Raw genomic sequence first — 21,080 nt, forward strand, 5'->3', positions numbered from 1 at the left:
GATGGTGTGCATCTTAACAGCCGATGGCTCTCCGAAACGGCCTGTGCTTGCATGTTCCATCCTGGGCCTTGCTCCAGCGGAGGCAAGGTGTCATACAGCTGGTCTGACACATGCTCACTATCACGTATGCACACACACACTCAACACACACATCGTGCATTGTAGTTTGTCCCACTGATTACTACTGCTTTCACGCTCTTACTCACTAATGCACACACCTGACCTCTATTTGTAACCTGAGATGAAGATGGCCTTCCTACAAGTAGAGGCAAATTGAGCTTAACAGCAGACTGCCCCTAGGATTTCTTTTTTTTTGCCTTTGTTAACTTTGTTTACTCGTTTTTAACCCTCTTTCTTTTCCTCTGCTATTCCACCTCTTGAGCTCATAGGAGAGGGTGGTCAGGTGAAGGTTGAAACTGCTTTTTATGAGGAATATGGACACAGGGGTCCACTGGACAGAGGCAGCGAAATAGCTAAAGGGAAAGTGAAAATAATGAATAAGCTGAGCAGTCAGGACAGAAACCAGTTTTGTCACTTTACTGTCACCTCACCATCACAAAACGTTCTATTTCTAGGGTCATCATTACATGTTTCCTGTTTGCCATCAGACAATCTTTGTGTTGACAAAGCAAAAGTAAACAAAAGTATGGCACACATTGAGGTAATCCTTCACTTCTGGCTGTGCTGGCATGTTAATTTTTCCAGAAAATTGTTTTCAAATTCCAAACAATGAGTTTTAGGGTCCAATGGTTTTTCACTTCAAAGCAAATAGTCATACACAATGAATAATGAAAATACCGTCTGTAATTACTGTTTAAAAGATACTGGTTCATTTGGAAGATAAGGACTTGGCCAATTAACTGAGTCTGTGGGAATTATCTAGCTTTTTGGCAACTATGTCCAACCATAAACAAGCCTACAATTCTGCTAGTGAACTTAAAAAGAATATTGCTCAAATGTTTTTTGCAGACTTTAGCCGTTTGCTCCAAGAAACCATTGTGCTTTGGGCCATGTGTCAATGAAGCAGGCCATCCGCCATCCGCAGTTGAGATTGGACTGATGGGGCCCACATAAGCACAAAGACCCCCAAACAAACAAAAAACCTGAGCAGAAAGTGTCAGACACCTAATGACCCACAACTGCCACACTCAACCATTACCCTGACTGACTGAAAAAGAGCATGTTTTGGTATGAATTAGAAAATAACATTTAAAAAAAATAAACCTGTTGCCAAGTTAGTTATGGTGCAATAAGGAACAATTCATATTTAGGCAGCCTATAGCTAAAAGTAGGTTTTTCCTTGTTTGCTTTGGGAAAAACAAATTTATTAAAAATAAGTGCTATTGTTGGAGCATAAACAAGTGATCTTGAATTATCATTTTATAGATGCTAGTAAACTTTTTAATATTATTTGATTTTTTCCGCAGTGTTATATATTTCGTCCTGATAAAGAAAAAAAAATGCATACCAATTTCTATTTTATTCTTCATTTAATTTACTAATTTACTCTTGATTATAGGCCAGTTTGCTGCTTTAATTTGAGTAATCTTGTTGCCAAATTGACAGCTCTGACTCCTAGTTGAGGATTCACATGAGCTGCTATTTTAGCCACTGCTGTCATCTACTGGCCACTTAGAATTTTCAAGTGTTTAAGATCTTCTAAAAAAGTGCCAGAAAAAAAGGTGATTTGTGAATGTTAATGTGCAAATTAATTAATTCATTTTCTGTAACGCTTACCCTCACAAGGGTCGCTGGGGGTGCTGGAGCCCATCCCAGCCACCCACAGGTACCACCCTGAATCCGGTGGCCAGCCAATCGCAGGGCACGTGGAGACAGACAACCATTTACTCCCCTACTCATACCTAAGGGCAATTTAGAGCATTCAACTAGCAGGGTAGCTGCATGTTTTTGGGATGTGGGAGGAAAGCGGAGTACCCAGAGAAAACCCACGCAAGCCCACCGAGCACATGCAAACTCCACCAAGTGAGGACCAACCTGGGATCGAACCCCCGACTCCAGAAATGTGAGGCCAACGCACTAAACACTCGTCCGCCGGGCCATCACAAATTAAATAGTGATTAACAACTGAATGAAAATAAAATAAAAACTTTGTTGGCATTTAGTGGATAAAGTTAAAACTACCAAAGTCATTCTTTTCAAGGATGCAATTGAATTATTCTGTAAAATTCCTATTCCGTTGAAAAGAATATTATTCAGGCTGAAGTGTATGGCCTTAACTAGAATATGTTGACAGTGTGTTTACCAAGCAGTCCATGGCCCCCGTCGTTGCACTTGTGCCTTTTGATGCTTGCGTCCTTCAAGGTCTCCTTCATCTTGTCAAAAATGTCATCTTGCTCTCGGCCTTTGTACTCAACCGTCAAGTGAGCAAATTCCCTCTTGTGGCATCACCCAAGCAACCTAAAAACAAGACCAGCGTCATCCATCAAAGCTTGAGGTCATTAACTGTGATTTTGTAAATATATTGACAAATATTCCAAAATCAAAAGATCTATTCATCACCTTATTGATGTCTTGAATTTTCTATTCATTTCGCTACACATGTTAGAAAAAAGTGACTTTTCATGGAAAACATAAAATTGTCTGAATGACACCACATGTTTAAACAGTATTGTACATGCCAGCAAAGCTTGATGACTTTACAGCATTGTTATATATTTTTTAAATTAAGGTCTGTGTGTGGAAAATGCCCATCAGTCCACTGCTTTGTCACCATGTGGAATTAAAAGTCCATTGTTTTTGCTGCAGGAAGACACATTCAGGAGGATGGCTTCCATAGTGACAGTACAAAACGGAAACATCCCAACTAAGGACATAAAAGCTGACTTTATTGATTTGTGTCTCACATCACAGCAATTAAGTAAGCTATGGCGCAGATAAAAGCAAGGATGTTTGTAACCACAGTGAATCTAGAAAAAATAGTATTGTCAGAGCTGTAAATTGCACTTGACTGTATCTTCCAATAGTTTCCCTATAGTCCTGTTCACGGTGAAGTCTCCCCACTGTAATCTCTATGAGATCAAACCAGAGTTGGGACTCATTTATCACACGGATGCTCATATTTCAATATGGTTCCCTTTTGTTATGGACAGCCATTTTCACTGTCAATAAGCACGGTCTCCAATCGTGCAGGTTAGATAACAGGCCCAACACAGTCATGCCCATGGACTTTTCATCAAGAATATTGATAGAAAAGATGAAATGATGACAAAAGATTAGGGAGAACACATCATGTATGCATACATGTAACCTTAAAATCCAGGTGACTAAAATAGAATCATCCTAATCGAGCAGTCACCATTTAGTATTGTGGAATACGGACCAAAATGCATTTTTTTTTTACATTTTATAATGTATCCTGGCACTCATAATGCCTTTATAGACTATCAGATTCTTTTTTCGCAGCCTACTTGATTTGTCAGTTTCTGCTTAAATTGATAAATTTCAGGGTGTGAAATGCTACTTTCTCCATTTTTTCAGTCAACATTTAGACCTCTAACTAATTACTAAATCTTTAACTTAAACAGAACAATTACAACTCCCAGAAACTAGGGTGTACTCATTGTCACACCCATCTAAAGTTAGTGTAATGTAGTCTTTTTTCTACTCACAGAAAATTCATTTGGTACTGAAAAAAAAAGCCGGGCTGTGCATCTTCCATCCCAAAAAATGCCAGGTGTGGTATAATTTCACCATTACTATTCAAGATTGCATGATGGAGAAAGTTCCAATTCTGATGGAGTAACACACAAAATAGCTGTTTCCAAATCACCAATCATGAATGATAGTCATGCCATAACCCAGTGTCTTTTATGCGTATGATGTAACAGCAACTCCCAGACTGTTAATGGTTCCAGTACGACTAAAACGGGTGATGATTAAAACGATTTACGACAATTAATTATCCCCAAAAGACAAGCGGGGTTGGGGACCATTGCTCAGGCTTGTAAAGGCAGTGGTTAAGTTCTCATTTATGTGAACTCTTCTTCAATATGAATACACAGCCACATGCGCACACAAGCCACTGCACCCTATTCACAGTGGCGATTAAGATAATTGCCGGGTTGGGAGGCCAGAATGGCGCCGAACAGCGATGGAGGCTGGCAGGGTTTGATTTGAGGGCTGTGGATCGATGGAGCAGACAATGGGCCAATGGGACTTGTCGGAGCAGGGCCATAAATCTCTGGTACTCTTGCACTCTGATTGTCTCAACTAATTGCTGAAGCAGAGCAATGCTAACACGGGAAAAAGGCTTTGGAGGAAATGGAAGTCCAGTCACTTGGGAAGGAAGGGAAATTGGGAAAGTAGCACCTGTCCAGTTAAAGGAAAATGACTTACTTGCTCTTGGCTACACGCATTCCTGATGCCTGCATGTCAGATAAAATACTGTGAATGTTTTGACTATGCATTTTTATCAAACACATTGGGAGGTACGTTCTTTGCAGTATGATCACATATTTTTACACGCTAATTAAATAAAATATTGTCAAAGAGTATTCAAGTCACACAGATGGATAACTTTTGAAATTCATTGGTTTTACATATAACTTATCCTTCCCGGAACCAATCCCAGCAAACAGAGCAGAAGGCAGGAAATGTCCTAAATTGCTTGCCAGCCAATCGCAGTGCACACAGACGAACAACAATTCCCTTTCACACTCGTACCTGGGGACAACAAAATGTGGCAATAATGTATGTTTACACAGATGTGACATGAAGAAAATCTGATCTGGTATTTGATCGAATACAAAAAAAATGTCTGTTGCTATGCTTGTAGAGTTGCAATATATTAACAATTTCTCTGGTAGCTCATGATTTATTGCACTCCACCACATTAAACTACAACCACAAAATATAGCATAATGTCCTGAAAATGAACATTCTTACAATGTAAGTGAACCTCTTTTTGAGTTGGCATCTTTTTGCCAGTGCTATTATTACTACTTTTCAACTTAAACCAGAAAGAAATGCAGTACTCTTCCCATTAAATTACAGCTTTTATGACTATATTCAGACTGAATTTGTCCCAAGTCTGCACTGACATGCACACTTTTTATTATATTCACCAATTGTATGTACACACAATTAAATAAAGTCAACTATTTTAGTAAAATCTGTTGCAACAAATACTTAGCATTAAAAGGTGAAATCGTTCAAGAAAACGACGTGACAATGCCGCCCACACAAACACATGCACTTTTACAAAATATGCAACATGAGGGTATATTGCAGGGTCTTTATAGACAGAAATAAATGACTCATACGTGCTCTTATATTCCAATGCAGCAGAAAGGATCCTTTGAAAAACATTGCATCCAGGTCCAGAGTTGACTCTGTCCTGACGGTGCCATTGTGATGTAGGAGGATCCCAAGTGTCACAAAGCTTGAAGAGAGAGAGAGAAGAGAGAGCACAAGTACTTTGGATCTTTAGTGCAACTAAACAAGACAGATGCTCAAATGGGGGGCAAACAGCAACAAACATTCAGCCTTCCTGTCCTTTTAAGGGTTCAATGTCTTCCTCTAGATTGAACTATGAGATGTCTTGTCCAGAAATCCCATTCTTGATAGGCTAATTTCTCTTGCTCTAAAAAAAAAAGTATATTCCAAGAGAAAAAACAGACATTTTTTTCTTCTTTTAAGTTCCAGGTTTTCATTTCCGATCAGGAAGCAAGAGGTGTGAATATTAAAATACGGTTGAGTGCGTTGAGTTGACGTGTGACACCCAGGAATCCAGGATGATCAAATTCTATTCTTCAGTGCGTTATATTTTTCTTTGAGGAAAAAAAAAACATAACCATGAACTCAACAAATGTCTTAAAATCAGAATAGCCAAATAGGCGTGATATCGTATATGTAAAATGTCACTTTTGGCTTTACATCTAGCTGACGACAATACCTGGCTCCTTTATTTCTCCTTGTGTAGAGCTTCTATGAAGGCTTCAAGCTTCTCCTGGATCTCCCGAACTTTCTCTGCAAAATCACAAAAATATGATTTTCCTTGACAGTCAATAACCATACATTAGGAAAACTCACTATTTACCAGAGGCATTCTCAATAAACAAACCCTCACGCTATACATGGGAAGGCGACATTCAGGTCCTATAAATCCATTAAAGCCATCGTCAACGTTAACATTTATCTCAATATTGTATTGTGAATGAACAAAGTTCACCACCTCAATGGGATTCTTAAAGCCAGTAAAAATTAACATATATAACTATGCCTTTTCTGGCTACGGTCACAATGAAATTTCCCGAATACAGGATGAATAAAGTTATCCAATCCATCCAATTTGTCTTAACTTGAAGAGTGCTGCCACCCATTGGCCACACTGTTAGCTCCTGTAATTGTTGTAAAGTGAGACACGACTGGATGTTCAATTAACTTCAAATGATATCTTACTAAGATCCTCAGCTAGTTGCACTCGGCGGCCAGTGATGAGCTGGCATTTCTTCTCCAAATCCTCTCCAAAGTCATCCAACACCTCCTTCACGTTTTTCTCCAGTCGGCGTACTGTGTGGAAAAAAATATTAAGCACTTACATATGACCGAGAAGTAAAAACCGTGGGATACTACTACGAACTGCTTGTTACCTTCCGTGTTGGTAAGCTGCTGTCGTAGTGTGTTGGCTGTGATGACCAGCATCCTCTGAATTCTCCAAAACAGAACCACATCATTGCACTCCAACTGGGGCAAAATGTGCAAAAGCAAATTTGAATACAGCTAAACAAAAAGGCAACAAAGACCACCATGAAGCAGATTTTCCTTTTTCTCGTTACCTCAGAGTCAACGAAGTGCCTCTGGTAGTAGTAGAAGCCCCTTTTGCAGAGGCTACAGTGGGACAGAGCTTTTTGCAAAAAGTGCCGTCTATATAATTGATGCCATGTGTCTTTGATCTGGAATAAACACCAAGAAGTTATTCAGTGGACCACACATTGTAGAGAAAAAAAAATCATGGTGGACTCACAAGCATGGGATCTACTTCGACCGATCGTCCCTCCAAGTTCTTTCTGACTGTGGTGACCTCATCATTGGCCAGGTAAGCCGTGTGTTCGTCATGCAGCTTCAGCAAGCGCTCAAGTTCCGTTTTGGTTTCATTACGGATGTGCTGCAAGGCGAGTGATAAGAGTTAATCAACTAATCTGGTGGTATCTAGAAACCCGAAGAGATAAAATTGATATATCGCCCATGGCCAGTTGAAATATTACCTGATCTGCTGTTCGGTTCTTCCAACTCATCCACCTTTCCTTCCAGTCTGGACCCACCATGTCTTTGATTACAGCTTCAGCTGCAAAATACAAAAAATAAATAAACTATTGCATTAAATAAAATAAAAAGGGAAGCTTAAGATACGTAACTTTTAAGTACTAACTAAGCAGTCCATTAGACTCCGAGTTAATAGCACTCAGGATATATACATATAAGTAGTACATTTACGTATAAGAATACCAGATCATATCATTCATTGCTCTAGATGTAAACTTTGTCTCGACCAAGTAAATATTGTGAATTTCTAATGAAATGACTTAATTCGGACATGAATGTTTCTGCGTGACCCCTGAGATATATTTAGAAATTTTAAAAAAAAAGCTTTCAACATGAAGGACAGCACATACTGTCTTTGAGGCGTGACTGCAAGGTTTGTTCCATGAACTGAATTGCTGCATCCCATTGAGGCTTGTCTGTGATGGAACGGTCTTCTAAGGCATTGTGCTGGATCACTCTCTGATGCAAACCACAATCAGAACATTGTGAGAGTGCTATAAAAGGCCAGCTGACAACACATCTGGCCTTATATTCAGTAAGGCAGAATCTGCTGACAGTGCATTTACCAGGCTGTCCATGGCCCTCTCGTTCCACTTGTGCCTTTTGATGCTCTCATCCTTTACGGCCTCCTTCAGCTTGTCAAATATGTCATCCTGGTCTTTGCCTTTGTACTCAGCCATGAAGCGAGCAAATTCCTCCTGCAGCGTCTCCCAAGCAACCTAAAAAAAACAGGCCCGCCTTGTCAATCAAAGCTCAAGTTGAACAGAGAAAGAGCTTTGCTTTAACGGGTAAATTTGATTAGTCACGGAACATGAAATTAGGGAAATGCATGCATGCGTTCGTGCCAGTCATTTGTCTTAACTACTTTATATATCAAAACACAAACATCCAAAATAAAGAGGTCAGTGCTAAGATTGGTAAATTGGGAAGGGATTCAAGGAGTTTTTACTTCAAGGGCTTTGTGTGGAAGCTGTTTGTCAGTCCACTGCTTCAACTTAATGTCTACAGTGGTGTTAAAGGTCCCAGAGTCCATTGTTTGAGCAGCAGGCAGGTAGATGTTCTCAATTACGTGTGTGGAAACGCGTTCCCACAGCTTCTTTTGCAGGATAGCTTCCCTGTGAAGGTACAATGTCAACTTCCGAAAGACTCGATAAAAAGAAATATGGAATTTTCTTCTTACCAGTGTTGTGGGGTCACTTGACTCAAACTGATGACTTCATCCAAGATTTCATTCTTGGCCTTTTCATACAGTTCATTCTGCAAAAAGGCATTCATTTGATTAACCCATTTTTAAATAACATACACGTTCAAGGTTTGTTTGTAAACTATTGTTTAAATCTTATTTTGGACAGTTCATTCCCTATATTTATTTACATGTTGTGGATTGCTCGCCATCAAGTTATATTTTAGTGGAATATGTTGTCATATTTAACAATGACATTGTGTGTTTTTGTCTTACCCGGTCCAGTTCCCTCAATCGAGGGTAGTTGTTTTTCCACTCTGTCTCAAGGTTGAATCGGGATGCTACAAAAATAATAAATAAATAAATAAATCAATAAAACATTGTCCTCAAGATATTACAGCTTGTGTTGAGTTGTTTCAAGAGTATAAACAAGAGGGAACATTGTGAAGCCCGGAACACACAGGTAATATTATCGATAAATTATTAAGTGTTTGAGCGGCCTGCGGACTAGTGGTTAGCACGTTGGCCTCACTGTTCTGGGGTCATGTGTTCGATCCCAGGTCAGTCTTCACTGTGTGGAGTTTGCATGTGCTTCCTGGGCTTTTGTGGGTCATTATAATTATTATGATTATTATTAACAATTACCTATACTTATCCACTTGCTAACACCCTAGTGGCCAGACAGAGATCCCACCTTTAAAGACGTCAGCTTGCTGCTCAACAGACTCTCTGACCATTTTCCAGAAGCAGTCTGAGACAGCTAGACTCAGGTTCTTTGTGGTCACCTGGTGAGCCTTTAACATGCCATCCCTATGGAACACAGGACAAGTGAATCCAAACCGCACATTAAACGTCACGAAATATGGCATCCTAATTTCTAACGCTGCATGGCTTACCGCAACAACCTGGACCCCTGGAAAAATTCCTCTTCATAGTCTTTAATCGAGTCAATGCTTTCCCCACTGCTTCCTATAAAAGGATAAGCAAAAGGAGAAATTCTGTCATTCTGAGAAATCTTGATAAAATTATTTGAGTTTTGTTCAAAGTATTATATGGCCTGAAGGAAATAACCTTTTCCTGTCACGACCGCAAAATACCCCAGAGCCTTCATGGGAAACAGCTTGCCCTCCACTATCTGCTGGATCTGATGGGGGGAAAAAGTTGCTTTTCTTTCCTCAAATAAATCTTTGAGCTTCAGATTAAATTTGGGATGTGTGCTCTTTTGTAAAGATGCCACATCCAACTGTTATTTCCTGACCAAATATTTCTATATCTTACTCTGTTTGGGCTGGCAAGGTTCTTCTCAGCCAAGTCGACTTTAGTCAACACAAAGATGGTCCTTTTCCCTTGGGGGTCCATTTGACTAACTAGATCAGTGACAATGCTCCGCTCAGCATCCACGCTGCCATCTGGATGGAAAGACTAGCATTAGGATTCACAATGCCGCTCACTGTTAGACGGTGGCTTCAATACAGCCATTTGAATTGCAATGGATGATAACACCTCACCCTGAATGCAGAGTATGATTGCATTGGGGTTTTGCATGTAAGCCTTGCTAATACTGAAGATGGTCTCCTTCGTGTCTGAAGCCATGCCTGCCGTCACCGTCTGGGGATGATGCATGAAAAGAAAACTTTAATGACTGCATTTAAATAAAGTTCTCTTGTTATTTAATCATCTATAAATGATGCAATTATAATGCTTTACTTACACTGATGACACCCGGTAAATCAACAAGGACCATTCTCTGGATTCCTGGGCCTTTAACACTCAAGGATATTGTCTGTTAATAAAAATAAAATAAAAAACAATCAAATTCAGCTTAAATCAACACATTTACATGGTTGGTATTTTTAGTTTAAATAAAAAAAACTTAGGTACCAACCTCAGAGCTGACGGTTTGTCCTTCTTTTACACTCTTTCTCATCCTCAGCTCAATTTCATGCCTCAGAGCAGCCAGCTGCGCAGAATAAAAAAAATTAAAGCTTAGTTTTTGTTAATATTTCTGCCAGATGTACAAATATAGTTCCTACATCTTCTTCCTTGGTCAGGTCAAACTCACGGCCACTGTCCTTAAACAAAGCCACATGGTGGGGGCCTTCACTGAGGGTCACCTGCAGATAGGAAATAAGAAATACAAACTACGGTCTCCCAAAATTGGGCAGTGCGGCTCATGTACAGCTGTGGTAATATGGAAAATTGTAATAGGCAAGACATACATTTCCTCACGATATAACTTTTTTTGTTTACATTACATATCTATTAATAATCCATAACAGCCTAACAAATAAAGTATGCCTGTCTACCTTAACAGGAGAACGTGTCATCATCTCGCCAGAACCCCTGGGAAAAATCCGAGCCTGTGCGATCATCTCCAGCACACTTGTCTTCCCAGCACTCTGATCTCCCACGACAACCACCTATAAGAACAGTGAGTGTGAGATAAAAGAGTAGAAAAGTATTCCATCTCTTGCTAAGAAAACAAAGCAGCTAAAACTTCCAATTAAATGCACGAGAAATAATACATACAACAAATATAATTTCCATACACATTCTATATTCCAGTGGCAGGCCGTCAGGGCCTTCAAGGCCTTCTCTGCTGGCATAAGAAATATCTGAATCATATTATATTTTGTCCATTAATACTTATTATTCCAAATGGTCTGTTAGCTTCCTTTCATTGCTTTTGCCCCTGGTTGCACTGCTTCCAGATGTGTGTTTTCATATTGAAGCATTTAACAAATCACATTTCAGCCATTATTTGTTGCCAGATCAGATCTGCCTCAAAGCCTTCACAATCAGTTCTGCGGGCTCTGCTGCATTAAACTAGACTGTTGCTTTTAACCAATCAGATTTTGAGTTGGCACCCCCACAATGCTTTTTCATATGCATTAGCATTTTGCTGGCTGGGATACGTCATTGCTTTCACCAACTATGATTGGCTAGTAGGCGGGCCGAAGCAGTACCCGAGGCAGCCAGAGATCGCAAACTCCACCCTCAATGGCTGACAGAAGCAAAAACAAATGGATTCTGTTGCAGATTTGTTCACAAAGCTATTTTCCAGATGGACTTTTCCAGAAAAAAATCATTAAGAAAGGGCGGTCAACTCCGAAGCTAGCAAGCCTGTTACAGCCGGGAAAATGGTGTGTGCGGCACTTTCAGTGCGCTAACTTAGCTGCACAAGCAAATAGTATATTGTTGTGTTGATTTAAAGCCATTGTCAAAACGGACTATGCCGGAAATATGACAGGACAGGCTCGACTTTCATCATTAGCCTCGATGGCGATAGGAAAGAAGGAAGAAAGAAAGGAGGATGGATATTGTGTAAAAAGGATTTTTGGTGAGTAAAATTACAAATATGGCTATATTCCTAAATAATATTTCAATTGTGGGCCCTGCTAGGAAGTGGATTTTACCCCATTTTTGTGCATTGATTTATTGATTATTTTTTATGTGTTGCAGCTCTAGCTGCAGTAGAGGTTTTATAGCCATAAAATAGTTTTTGAGGGTTGGATTGATATGTTGAAGGCGCTACGAGAAAATGCACCGACCGCCACTGCTATATTCCCATAGCACAGTGAATGATTAGGCCACACCCACCCGAACTCTCAAGCAATGTTTAGCAAGTTTATGATTCTTACCCTGGGTAAATGATCCTGTGTGTTGTAGTTGGCGTCATAGTCAGACAGAATGTCCAAAACTTCAGAATACAGATCAATAAGGGATTTCTATGAAAAGGACAAGGTAGGACATTTAACATTCCGGTAATGTGACTTAATAAAAAAGTAGAAACTATGTTAGTGATTTTTTTTTAAATTTATATTTAATAAAATGCCTGGGGCTTTAGTGGTGTGTTATGCAGAGCAACTAACCTTCACTTTCCTCTGGTGGATGCCTTTATCATCTTTTTGCAAAACCACTTTCCTTAGCTCTTTGTTTTCCTTTTCGAGTCTTTCCAGCATACGCTGATACTTAAGCTATATATAAGAGATGGCAGGAAACAACAGGCATTAGCAGTCAAATGACACATCGCTTGGTACAAAATACTTTATATTACAAATTTATACAGGAACAGCAATATAATTTTATTGCATTTATATTGTTTTGTCATCATTCCCCTAAATTTCTTAAATCCGCCACAATGGATTGACGACCTTTCCTAATATAGCCACTTACTTTAATGGAACATACCCTAAATCAGGCTCAACTATTACTATACCACAAAGAATAAGTCAAAGTAATAGACAATAATAAATAAAACACTTACACATGAGTATAAGTTGAAATAGCGTGGAAAAAAAATAACAGGCATGTTTGAGTCTCACTTGAGAAGTCGTAGGCCAAACAAAACCATGAAATAGGTGCGTCTTATAGTCCGGAAAATACCTTATCTCTAATTTACTAGTCAGGGCCATAAAATCATATGTCAATACTCATATTGACCCTTAAACAGAACAGTCTATGCTTTAAGTGGGAACCTACCTGGGTACGCAGTAGGTCCTCTTGAAGCTGATCAATCCTTTCCTTTTCTGAAGACTAATATAATTTAAAAAAAACATCAAACAAAAAAGGAAAGAAAAATAACAAACTGAGTTAGCACTTCTTTATCGTAGAACTTGGGAGCACATCCGCAATAAAGAAATGATTTCCAACACAGCAATCACTTATTTCATGCAAAATTGGATACTAGAAGACTTCAAGTAATTCAAAGAATACAGAAACAGTGGGAGAGAAAAAACAATGATATTGGCAGTCCTCCCTCTGCTAGAATTCTGTTCCATTCAACTGTGATTTGATTTGAATTGATTCAGAGATCCCAAAGTCATTTTGAGGCAATTAAAGATTGAGAGTTCATTCTAATTCAATTTGGGTAAAAATTTGGTACATGTGCAGCAGATTTGTTTAAATGATCACAAACAAAACAGGAGAGCGTTCACACAAAAAGAAAGGGATTTGACGGAAAGAGACGAGGAAAGAGCGATTGAAAGTGTGTTATGCTTGATGAAGAGCATCTGAAATGTTAATAAATATGAATTATACTAAGTGAGAATCCTGCACACTTCTTGACACCAAAGCACCTCAACCATGTTCATTGCGCAAGTTAAAAAAATATGTATCGATCACACCATGCTGCGGCATTGTTTTCCCACATGCTGCCTTACACAAAAAGTTCCATCGGGGACGAAGTTATTCCACATGTGGCCTGCCCAAAAGCTAGTCGCACACACTGACAAAATACCTATGTGTAGGAGGCGATGGGCAAATCTGCATACTGTACATCAGGGTATTAACTAGGAGTGTACCAATTACTTACTTATAAAAGAGGATAGCGTTTAAATAAATAGAAATGTTGCAATTAGAAAGTATTTTTTGGAAAAGAAAGAACTTCTATTTCACTTTGACTATATACAGTAAAGTATCAACTATCGACATGCACTTCTTTTGAGGTGCTGTAACTCAAAACCGTGGCTTGACGTCAATCCGTGCATTTATGATCCATCGAGAGACATCGCTATATTTCGTTGCGCTGGAAAAACTAGAATTGATTAAAAAATCTAAATGACTATTTGAGTGTTTTCCATCAAAGAATGCAGTTAGCCACGAGGAACAACATTTGATAGCGGAGAACCTTTAACACAGGATTTGGTTTTTTTCTCCTTTTTTTTATGCGCAGATCCAAACACGGTGGGACCTTCACCTTTCGAGTGTGATGAGGGGGGCTGTTGTTCGGAGGTGGATTGGGAGCCGGCTCTGGCTGTGGGGGACGCACATAATTGGCTGCAGCTGACCGCCGGACCTCCTCCTCGTGCCGCTGGATCTGCTGCTGAATAAGAATGAGTTCGCCCAGCAGACCCTGCCGGGGTACGTCATAATGAGAGACACGCAGGAGCAGCAATATATAGACAGCAAGGAGCCCGCGAGGCCAATGCTGTTTCCCCAACGTGAGGCTTAAGGCAACACTTCCCAGTCACTGGCACCAAATGCACAACAAAGTCTGAGGCCAATCTTTGCAAGATTGCCAGCTGAAGAGGCCACTAGTTATTACCACAATTCAGCATCTCTCAGCAAGTGGAATCAATCTGATCTCGTTTATCAAAATCCTTGCCCATCGCAACAAAGGAGCAAAAATCATTCTAGTTGGTTGCTTGAGATACAACATCACATGTGAAAAAGGAATCTGGTGATACTGTTGAAGATGCCAACGATCAAACAAGTGCACAATGTCATTATTCAATGAATGCTGAAGGACATAGTGGTCTACTTCTCACAAAGCTCTATCCCCAAAACGGCAACACATTTGTGCAACCTCAAAACATTTTAAATAGTTGATCAATTCAGCTGTCACGTTTATGACCAAAATCTTAAAGTGCAGACCATAATGCCTAATTTGACAATGATATTCCAAAAACAACAAGCGTTAAGGTATGCATGGTTGAGTTTATTGGGGAAGAACTCAACCAAACAGGTTAGGGCGACTTGAACACCCCAACCAGGCCCTCTAATTGTAATGCGAAAAGAGTTATGGCATGATAACATAGAGCACCCCAATATTATCTATGAATGTAATGTTGAGTGTGTTATTCTTTGTGTCATATTGGAGATGTTGGCAGACAAAGTTAAAGGACATCAAGGGAAAAACAAGTAAGATTCAACAACAGAATATATACTTAACACACACCTAGAAAAAAGGGTCAAAGAAGAGGAAAAATAAGGTAAATGGGATGAAGCAAAGATAACCTGGTAGATGAAAAAAAAAATCAGCAGTGTGCATAAACAAATACTGCCGCACAGGAAGTACAACTACACGGGTTCCTTGGTTTATAACAGGGTTTTTAATGCTCCAGAGTGCTGGTTATTTATTTCATATGAAAAAAGCATAAATGGGCAGTCGCTGTCAGAGATCTAAACCCTTCTGCGCTCAAAAGAGAGCCCCTTAGACCACTTCAATGTGTTGGAAGACTGTTTTTTTAAGTTAATTATCTCTGTTTATGTTATCAATATACAGTCCCGTTCTGAAATACTTACATTATATATTATAGTATTAAAATAGGATATTGTGTTATATGGCTACATTAACTTAACAAAAGAAATATTATATCCCCTTATTTTATCGGGGGGAACAATAGAACATGCGAACGTTTACAGAAAAGCTTAAATTTATGGCAGAATTTTCCAAAAGAGTTTATTCTGTTAGGACACATTTAAGCATAGCTTATGCATATAAACTTTGCGTGCCCTTCAAGGATGACAACTTTATTTCCCAAACAATCCGCCCACCAAATTTGTCTTTTTTTATCCATTTTGGTTGGGCCCCTTGAACATCCTTCTCTAAACTCCATTGACGCTTGCTGAGTGCATTCATTTCAATGCAAAAATTATGCACATATCTAGATAAAACCTCGATTGTCTGATTAAGTCGTCACCCAGATTTAGAAGCTACAACAAATCACTATCACAATGAATATATTTCTATTATTATATCTTTCTACTTTGCAATAAGAACCAAATCGTGGGAACACAGACATCAGAAACTGAGGGGTAGCAAATTTACCTTTTTGTACTGCTTGTCATCTTGCAAAGCTGATGTAGAAGTGTCTGTGGCCTTCAATGGTGGCTCACCTGAAGTTTCTAACAGAAATAACGTAAGCATGAGCGTTGTAGGTGAAATATTTTTTTTTACAAAATGCATAAAATTCCCAGGTGACGATTTTGCCTGATAAATTAATGTCTGATGTTTGGGAAATGTAGGCTGTTGGAAAATGAACCAAGTCAGATTCAGTACAAACATAATTTCAAAAGATAGAAAGTATACAAACTATTAAAAAAAACAACTCTTGGAGGTGATAAAAGACATCCAGCATAGTAAGGCAGTGTTTTGTAAGGTAAAATTGCTGATAGAATGTTAATTAATTAATGAATTCTGTTAGTAGTAACCATAAAGAAAAGTCACACCATATTCGCATTTGTGTTACCACAACTGACAGAAAATGGACTGACAATTTTGCGTTTTTATATCATAATGAAAATTATAAGAATGATAGAAAAGTGTATGCATTTGCCATAGATCTGAGGGTCAACTAAAAGCAGAGGAAGATCAAACAACTTTAAGAGTACATTTGGAACAAGGGATAAAGAGGGTGGAAGTCAAAGGAGGCATGAACACAAGCAAAGTCTAAAAAGAGGAAATATAAAAGGGAAAACATCATGGATTTGCATTGGAATTATTTTTAATTAGATAAATAGAAGCCAACCATGTTCTATTAGAACTTGCACCAGGTGATAACTAGGTCCAAAAAAATTTAAAATGCTTGCGAATTTAAACATGTAATGTGATATTATGTGCAGAGGAAAAATTCTCTGAATATAAAATCTGCAAAAACTGCTGATTGCGCCAAAAAATCAATCAATATATGACCATGGCCATGACTTCTCAGTGGGCAAAGTGGACGCGCTAAAAAAGCGCACCAAGATGCTCCCCCAAATAGAAGAAAAAACAAAACAAAAAAACAACAGAAAGAAAAGAGTTAGGTGGGTAGCGCTAATGAGATTTTGGTGTACACACCTAACAACAGAAGCAGACCAGAAGCTCCTTTGACTTCACTACCCAAACTCACACCTGCGAATAATGTGGAGGGGGGACAGCAGGGCAGGGGAGAGGGAGAGAGGAGGTACAGCACAAGAAACAAAATAATCATGAAAGACAGAAGCAGAGGGCTGATGATCAATGCAGGGTCACATTAAGATGATGTGCAAAACAAAAACATGCTTCAGCAACTGTTAAATTGTTAAAATACTATCAGCAAATGAAACCCAAATTTTCATCACTGCAGAATGGTTGCCCTCTATTAAAACTTGTGTCACAGTTAACCAGGAAGTAACCGTGACCGGACGATTCGCCGAAAGACGTTTCGCCGATGGACGTTTGGCCGGCGGACGTTTGGCCGACGGACAGTTCGCCGAACGGACGTTTCGCCGAAACGGGATTTGCGCGCTCACCCCGCCCCCGGATCGTGTGTGTACATGTTTTTCAACCTCGGCCCGACGCGATATATGGCCCGTTACAGATAACATTCATTTAGGAATAACAAGGGCATGCACTGCCCCCTGCTGGACATATTTCTAAATACAAGTATACGTACTACAATGTGCTGCCATTATTTTATATTTTTTATTTTATCCTTGTGTTTAAAGTAGTAGCCATTTGGACACGCAGTGTAATTTATCAAAGCTGGGGATTGATGTCGGACACTGAGAAAAAAACAACACTAGAAGACTTATGTGAAATTCTAAGTGCATTGGACAGACTAGAGGGCTTAGAGAACAATACCTGAAAATGCCATGGAACACACTTTTACTTCTAGTTTAATTTTAAATAATTTCCCATTATTTTAGGAAATATATATTCAAAATGATTTTCTGAGAACCTTAATTCAAAGATTAATCTCAACGTTTTCTATGCTGGTGTAAGTTTTCTGGAGAAGGATTTCTGGATTTACAATTTCATTACAGTAGTACTTACTGTTACTACTACTTTATTTTCTCTATGTCTTCTGTCACGTACTGTTCTGCGTGATCTCCAAATGGCTACTACTTTAAACGCAAGGATAAAATAAAAAATATAAAAAATTGGCAGCACGTTGTAGTACATACTTGTATTTAGAAATATGTCCAGCGGGGGCAGTACATGCCCTTGTTATTCCTAAATGAATGTTATCTGTAACGGACCGCATATGGCCCGCGGACCGAGGTTGAAAAACATGTACACACACGATCCGGGGGCGGGGCGACCGCGTGAATCCCGTTTTGGTGAAACGTCCGTTCGGCGAACTGTCCCTCGGCCAAACGTCCGTCGGCGAAACGTCTTTCGGCAAATCGTCTGAGTACCGTAAGTAACCAGTAGTAACATCTCCGTTGTTACATTTACATTCAAAAGGAATATTTACAAACATATTTCAAATATTAACCTTATATGTAGTATTATGATTTTTATTCAACTTTAATGAGCCCAAGCTCTGTCTAATCATAGCAACTCCCATATTTTAGCTTGTAAAACTCCATAACAGTCATACACAATTTGCTCTGTGGCGCTGTTTGAACTAGAAGTTATTCTTATTGCCAAACTAGTTTTCCCATTGGTGATAATAATAATAATAATCATTTTAAAGTCATGTAGTATGAATGTTCAACCTCCAAGTTTTGTTCGACGTTTTAGAAAAAAAAGGCTTGTTTGAAGCTCACCAGAGGATAGGATGCTTTTAATGAAGGTGAAGTTCTCTCCTATCTTGTCAATGTCAGGCAGTAGTTTGGCAATTTCCTCCATCTCTGGTAAAGCTTTGGCCAATTTATCTGAGGATAATAAAAGGATAGCATTACCATCAATATTATATTGTCACACAGAATGACTAGGTTAGCAAACACTATTCGTTGACTTTAGGACAAAAATAGAATGACTTACCAAGATCTATTTGTTGTCCGAGTTCCCACACAAAGTCTGGAATGACCCAGTTGTATTCGCTAAAATCAGGAAGCATATCCTTCCATTCATCATAGGTCTGCACGTAAAAAAACACAAGTGAGCAACTATCATTTTGACTTATTAATCGATGCAAAAACATGAATAGTAATAGCATTTATGATTAAACATCACATTTTCTTTGAGCGATCCAGCAACTTTGAACTGAATAGGAATTATAGAAAACTTTTTACCATACAGACTGCATACCTTCTTAGCTGTGTATCCTCCTCCTACCGCGCTGCCAAGCAGAATGTATCGCAACTTCAGTAGCCTGGCAGCGAGTCGGGCCACCCAGAAATTGCGCTTCTGCTGGTAGCCACGGCCTCCCGATCCCGGGGGTACCTTTGATGGTCGCATGGGCAGGCGTGACATGGAGGTGAAATAGCGGGACGCTGTGCGATGTGGTGGGTGCTGGCAATTGGTATTTCCATAGTAACGGTGGTGGATGGCACGGTACAGGGGGTGCAGCTTCTGAAGCGGGATGCGGAATTTTACCCCCGTTGTAGTGGGGACCAGATTTCTGCATACCGTGCTGACACAACAGATCAATTTGACATAATTCAATGTCATCCTTTTTAACAATAGTAATCAAAATATTGGCATTATGATGCAGTTCATAGCGACACAATACTAGATATGTATTGCCATACTTAACTGTCACAAATAACTCAAAGCACACAAAATAAGACTGAGAAAAAGGTGATTGTTTTCACACTTTTTTGGGTAATGTTTTTTTTTCTATGAAACAATTTTTAAAGTTAAAACTTGATTTTATTGACAGGGAAGAAATAATGATTTGCTATGATAGCAATCACTATTAGTTTTAATAAAATAAAGGAAAAATAAATAAATGATCATGGAATTCCGCGACTGCATTTAATGACGTATTCAATTCATTTCTAGTGACATCGATACATAATTCAGGTATGGCATCGTACTCATAATTGTGTTGCTGTGACAACACTAGTTTAATGAGATTCAATTACTGAACCTCCGATGATTGAGGTATATGTACCGACACAAAAACATAATCGATCAAGTATAAACGCATTGACGTAGGCATTCTCGCGTTCAAAATAGTAATGTATGGAAGTTAAAATAACACATTAAAACGTCATTTTCTCAAGGAAAGGGCGAGTCGATATAGTAGTCCAAACATTCGTTATCAAGCTAACTGGTATTGATTAAGCTAACGTCTAAATCTACCCAGAAAAGGCCAGGCAGCGGTCTAAAGCTTGACATGTAACAGATTTATTGGAGATTATGAACGTATACCATGTCCTAAAATAAATAAAAACATCGATCGCAAATAATTTAACATTGATTTTCTAGAACTGTCATCGCTAGGCTAGTTCTGATTGCATTTTACCTGATCGTAGACGACTGGCTGATTACGAGTACTACTTGCTTGTTTATTAAATATAAACTTACCATATAACCTTGCTCCGAACACGCAACATGGTAGCATTAGCAGCCAGATGACACAGATGTATTTAAATGTCAGACATTAAGTATAGCCCAATGCATCTTTCTACAAGATAAGCACTGGTGTGTCTCGTTAGCTAAAGGACACCGACGTCTAGAATGACAGCCCACTTCCGGTATTCCGGTCCGAGCAACAAATCAGCACTGACGAAACACACGCATGCACAAACACCACAACAATAGTTCCGGTATAATTGCGGTCTATACGCGCACAATGTGTTCAGTGCGCGAAAGCGTTATAAAAATTGAAGTTAATTTTGGAATAAATAAATAAATGCACACCAACTTTCAATAATTTGAAATGGTTTCAATAGAACAATCAAATCTTTTTTTGCATTTTGCAGCATTTGTTCAATTATGGGTTTTGAATGTTTTATTTAAAAAATAGGAGAATTGAATTAAAAAAAAGAAATAATCATCATGGGAACAATTAAAATACTTCAATTGAAAGAAAACTATTGGAACAATATAGATAAAACACGTGTCCGTCTCCTTGTGCCCTGCAATTGGCTGGCCACCAATTCAGGGTGTTCTCCGCCTCTGGCCCGAAGTCAGCTGGGTTAGGCTCCAGCACCCCCCGTGACCCTAATGAGGATAAAGTGGTTCAGAAAA

General features: G+C 39.1%; 1 protein-coding gene across 5 annotated transcripts; it reads right to left on the reverse strand.

Annotated features, from left to right (window-relative positions):
* Positions 1–4,531: 4,531 nt before the first annotated feature.
* opa1 (OPA1 mitochondrial dynamin like GTPase) lies at positions 4,532–20,622 on the reverse strand. 5 transcript variants are annotated; one of them, XM_077607429.1, is made up of 31 exons: positions 20,415–20,622; positions 19,191–19,515; positions 18,924–19,020; positions 18,707–18,814; positions 17,031–17,084; positions 16,020–16,096; positions 14,166–14,321; positions 12,950–13,003; positions 12,340–12,444; positions 12,109–12,195; positions 10,774–10,887; positions 10,501–10,581; positions 10,353–10,427; positions 10,179–10,250; positions 9,976–10,075; positions 9,746–9,876; positions 9,539–9,611; positions 9,364–9,436; positions 9,162–9,277; positions 8,744–8,808; positions 8,465–8,541; positions 8,234–8,399; positions 7,851–8,003; positions 7,635–7,743; positions 7,227–7,306; positions 6,986–7,126; positions 6,798–6,914; positions 6,612–6,705; positions 6,421–6,531; positions 5,924–5,988; positions 4,532–5,790 (listed from the first exon to the last, which is right to left on the reverse strand). In XM_077607429.1, the coding sequence occupies exons 1-30, from the start codon at positions 20,441–20,443 to the stop codon at positions 5,924–5,926; spliced, it is 3,105 nt and encodes a 1,034-aa protein (XP_077463555.1). In that variant the 5' UTR covers positions 20,444–20,622; the 3' UTR covers positions 4,532–5,790. The 5 variants fall into 5 exon arrangements, with proteins under 5 accessions (XP_077463555.1, XP_077463554.1, XP_077463556.1 ...); XM_077607428.1 differs by lacking the exon at positions 4,532–5,790 and having other exon boundaries at positions 5,915–5,988; positions 20,415–20,621; XM_077607430.1 differs by lacking the exons at positions 4,532–5,790; positions 17,031–17,084 and having other exon boundaries at positions 5,915–5,988; positions 20,415–20,621.
* Between the last annotated feature and the right edge of the window lie 458 nt (positions 20,623–21,080).

Source organism: Stigmatopora argus, chromosome 8 (assembly GCF_051989625.1).
Source record: "Stigmatopora argus isolate UIUO_Sarg chromosome 8, RoL_Sarg_1.0, whole genome shotgun sequence".
NCBI lineage: Eukaryota > Metazoa > Chordata > Actinopteri > Syngnathiformes > Syngnathidae > Stigmatopora > Stigmatopora argus.

What these genes read in the sequence shown, in the direction of transcription:
- opa1 (XM_077607429.1), bottom strand. Translation starts at nt 20,443, where the DNA reads ATGTTGCGTGTTCGGAGCAAGGTTATATG. An exon ending in ATGACAAGCAGTACAAAAAG is followed by an intron (nt 14,322 to 16,019) that starts GTAAATTTGCTA and finishes GTACCCCGGCAG; the next exon opens with GGTCTGCTGGGCGAACTCAT. An exon ending in GCAGCTTACCAACACGGAAG is followed by an intron (nt 6,532 to 6,611) that starts GTAACAAGCAGT and finishes TTTTCCACACAG; the next exon opens with TACGCCGACTGGAGAAAAAC.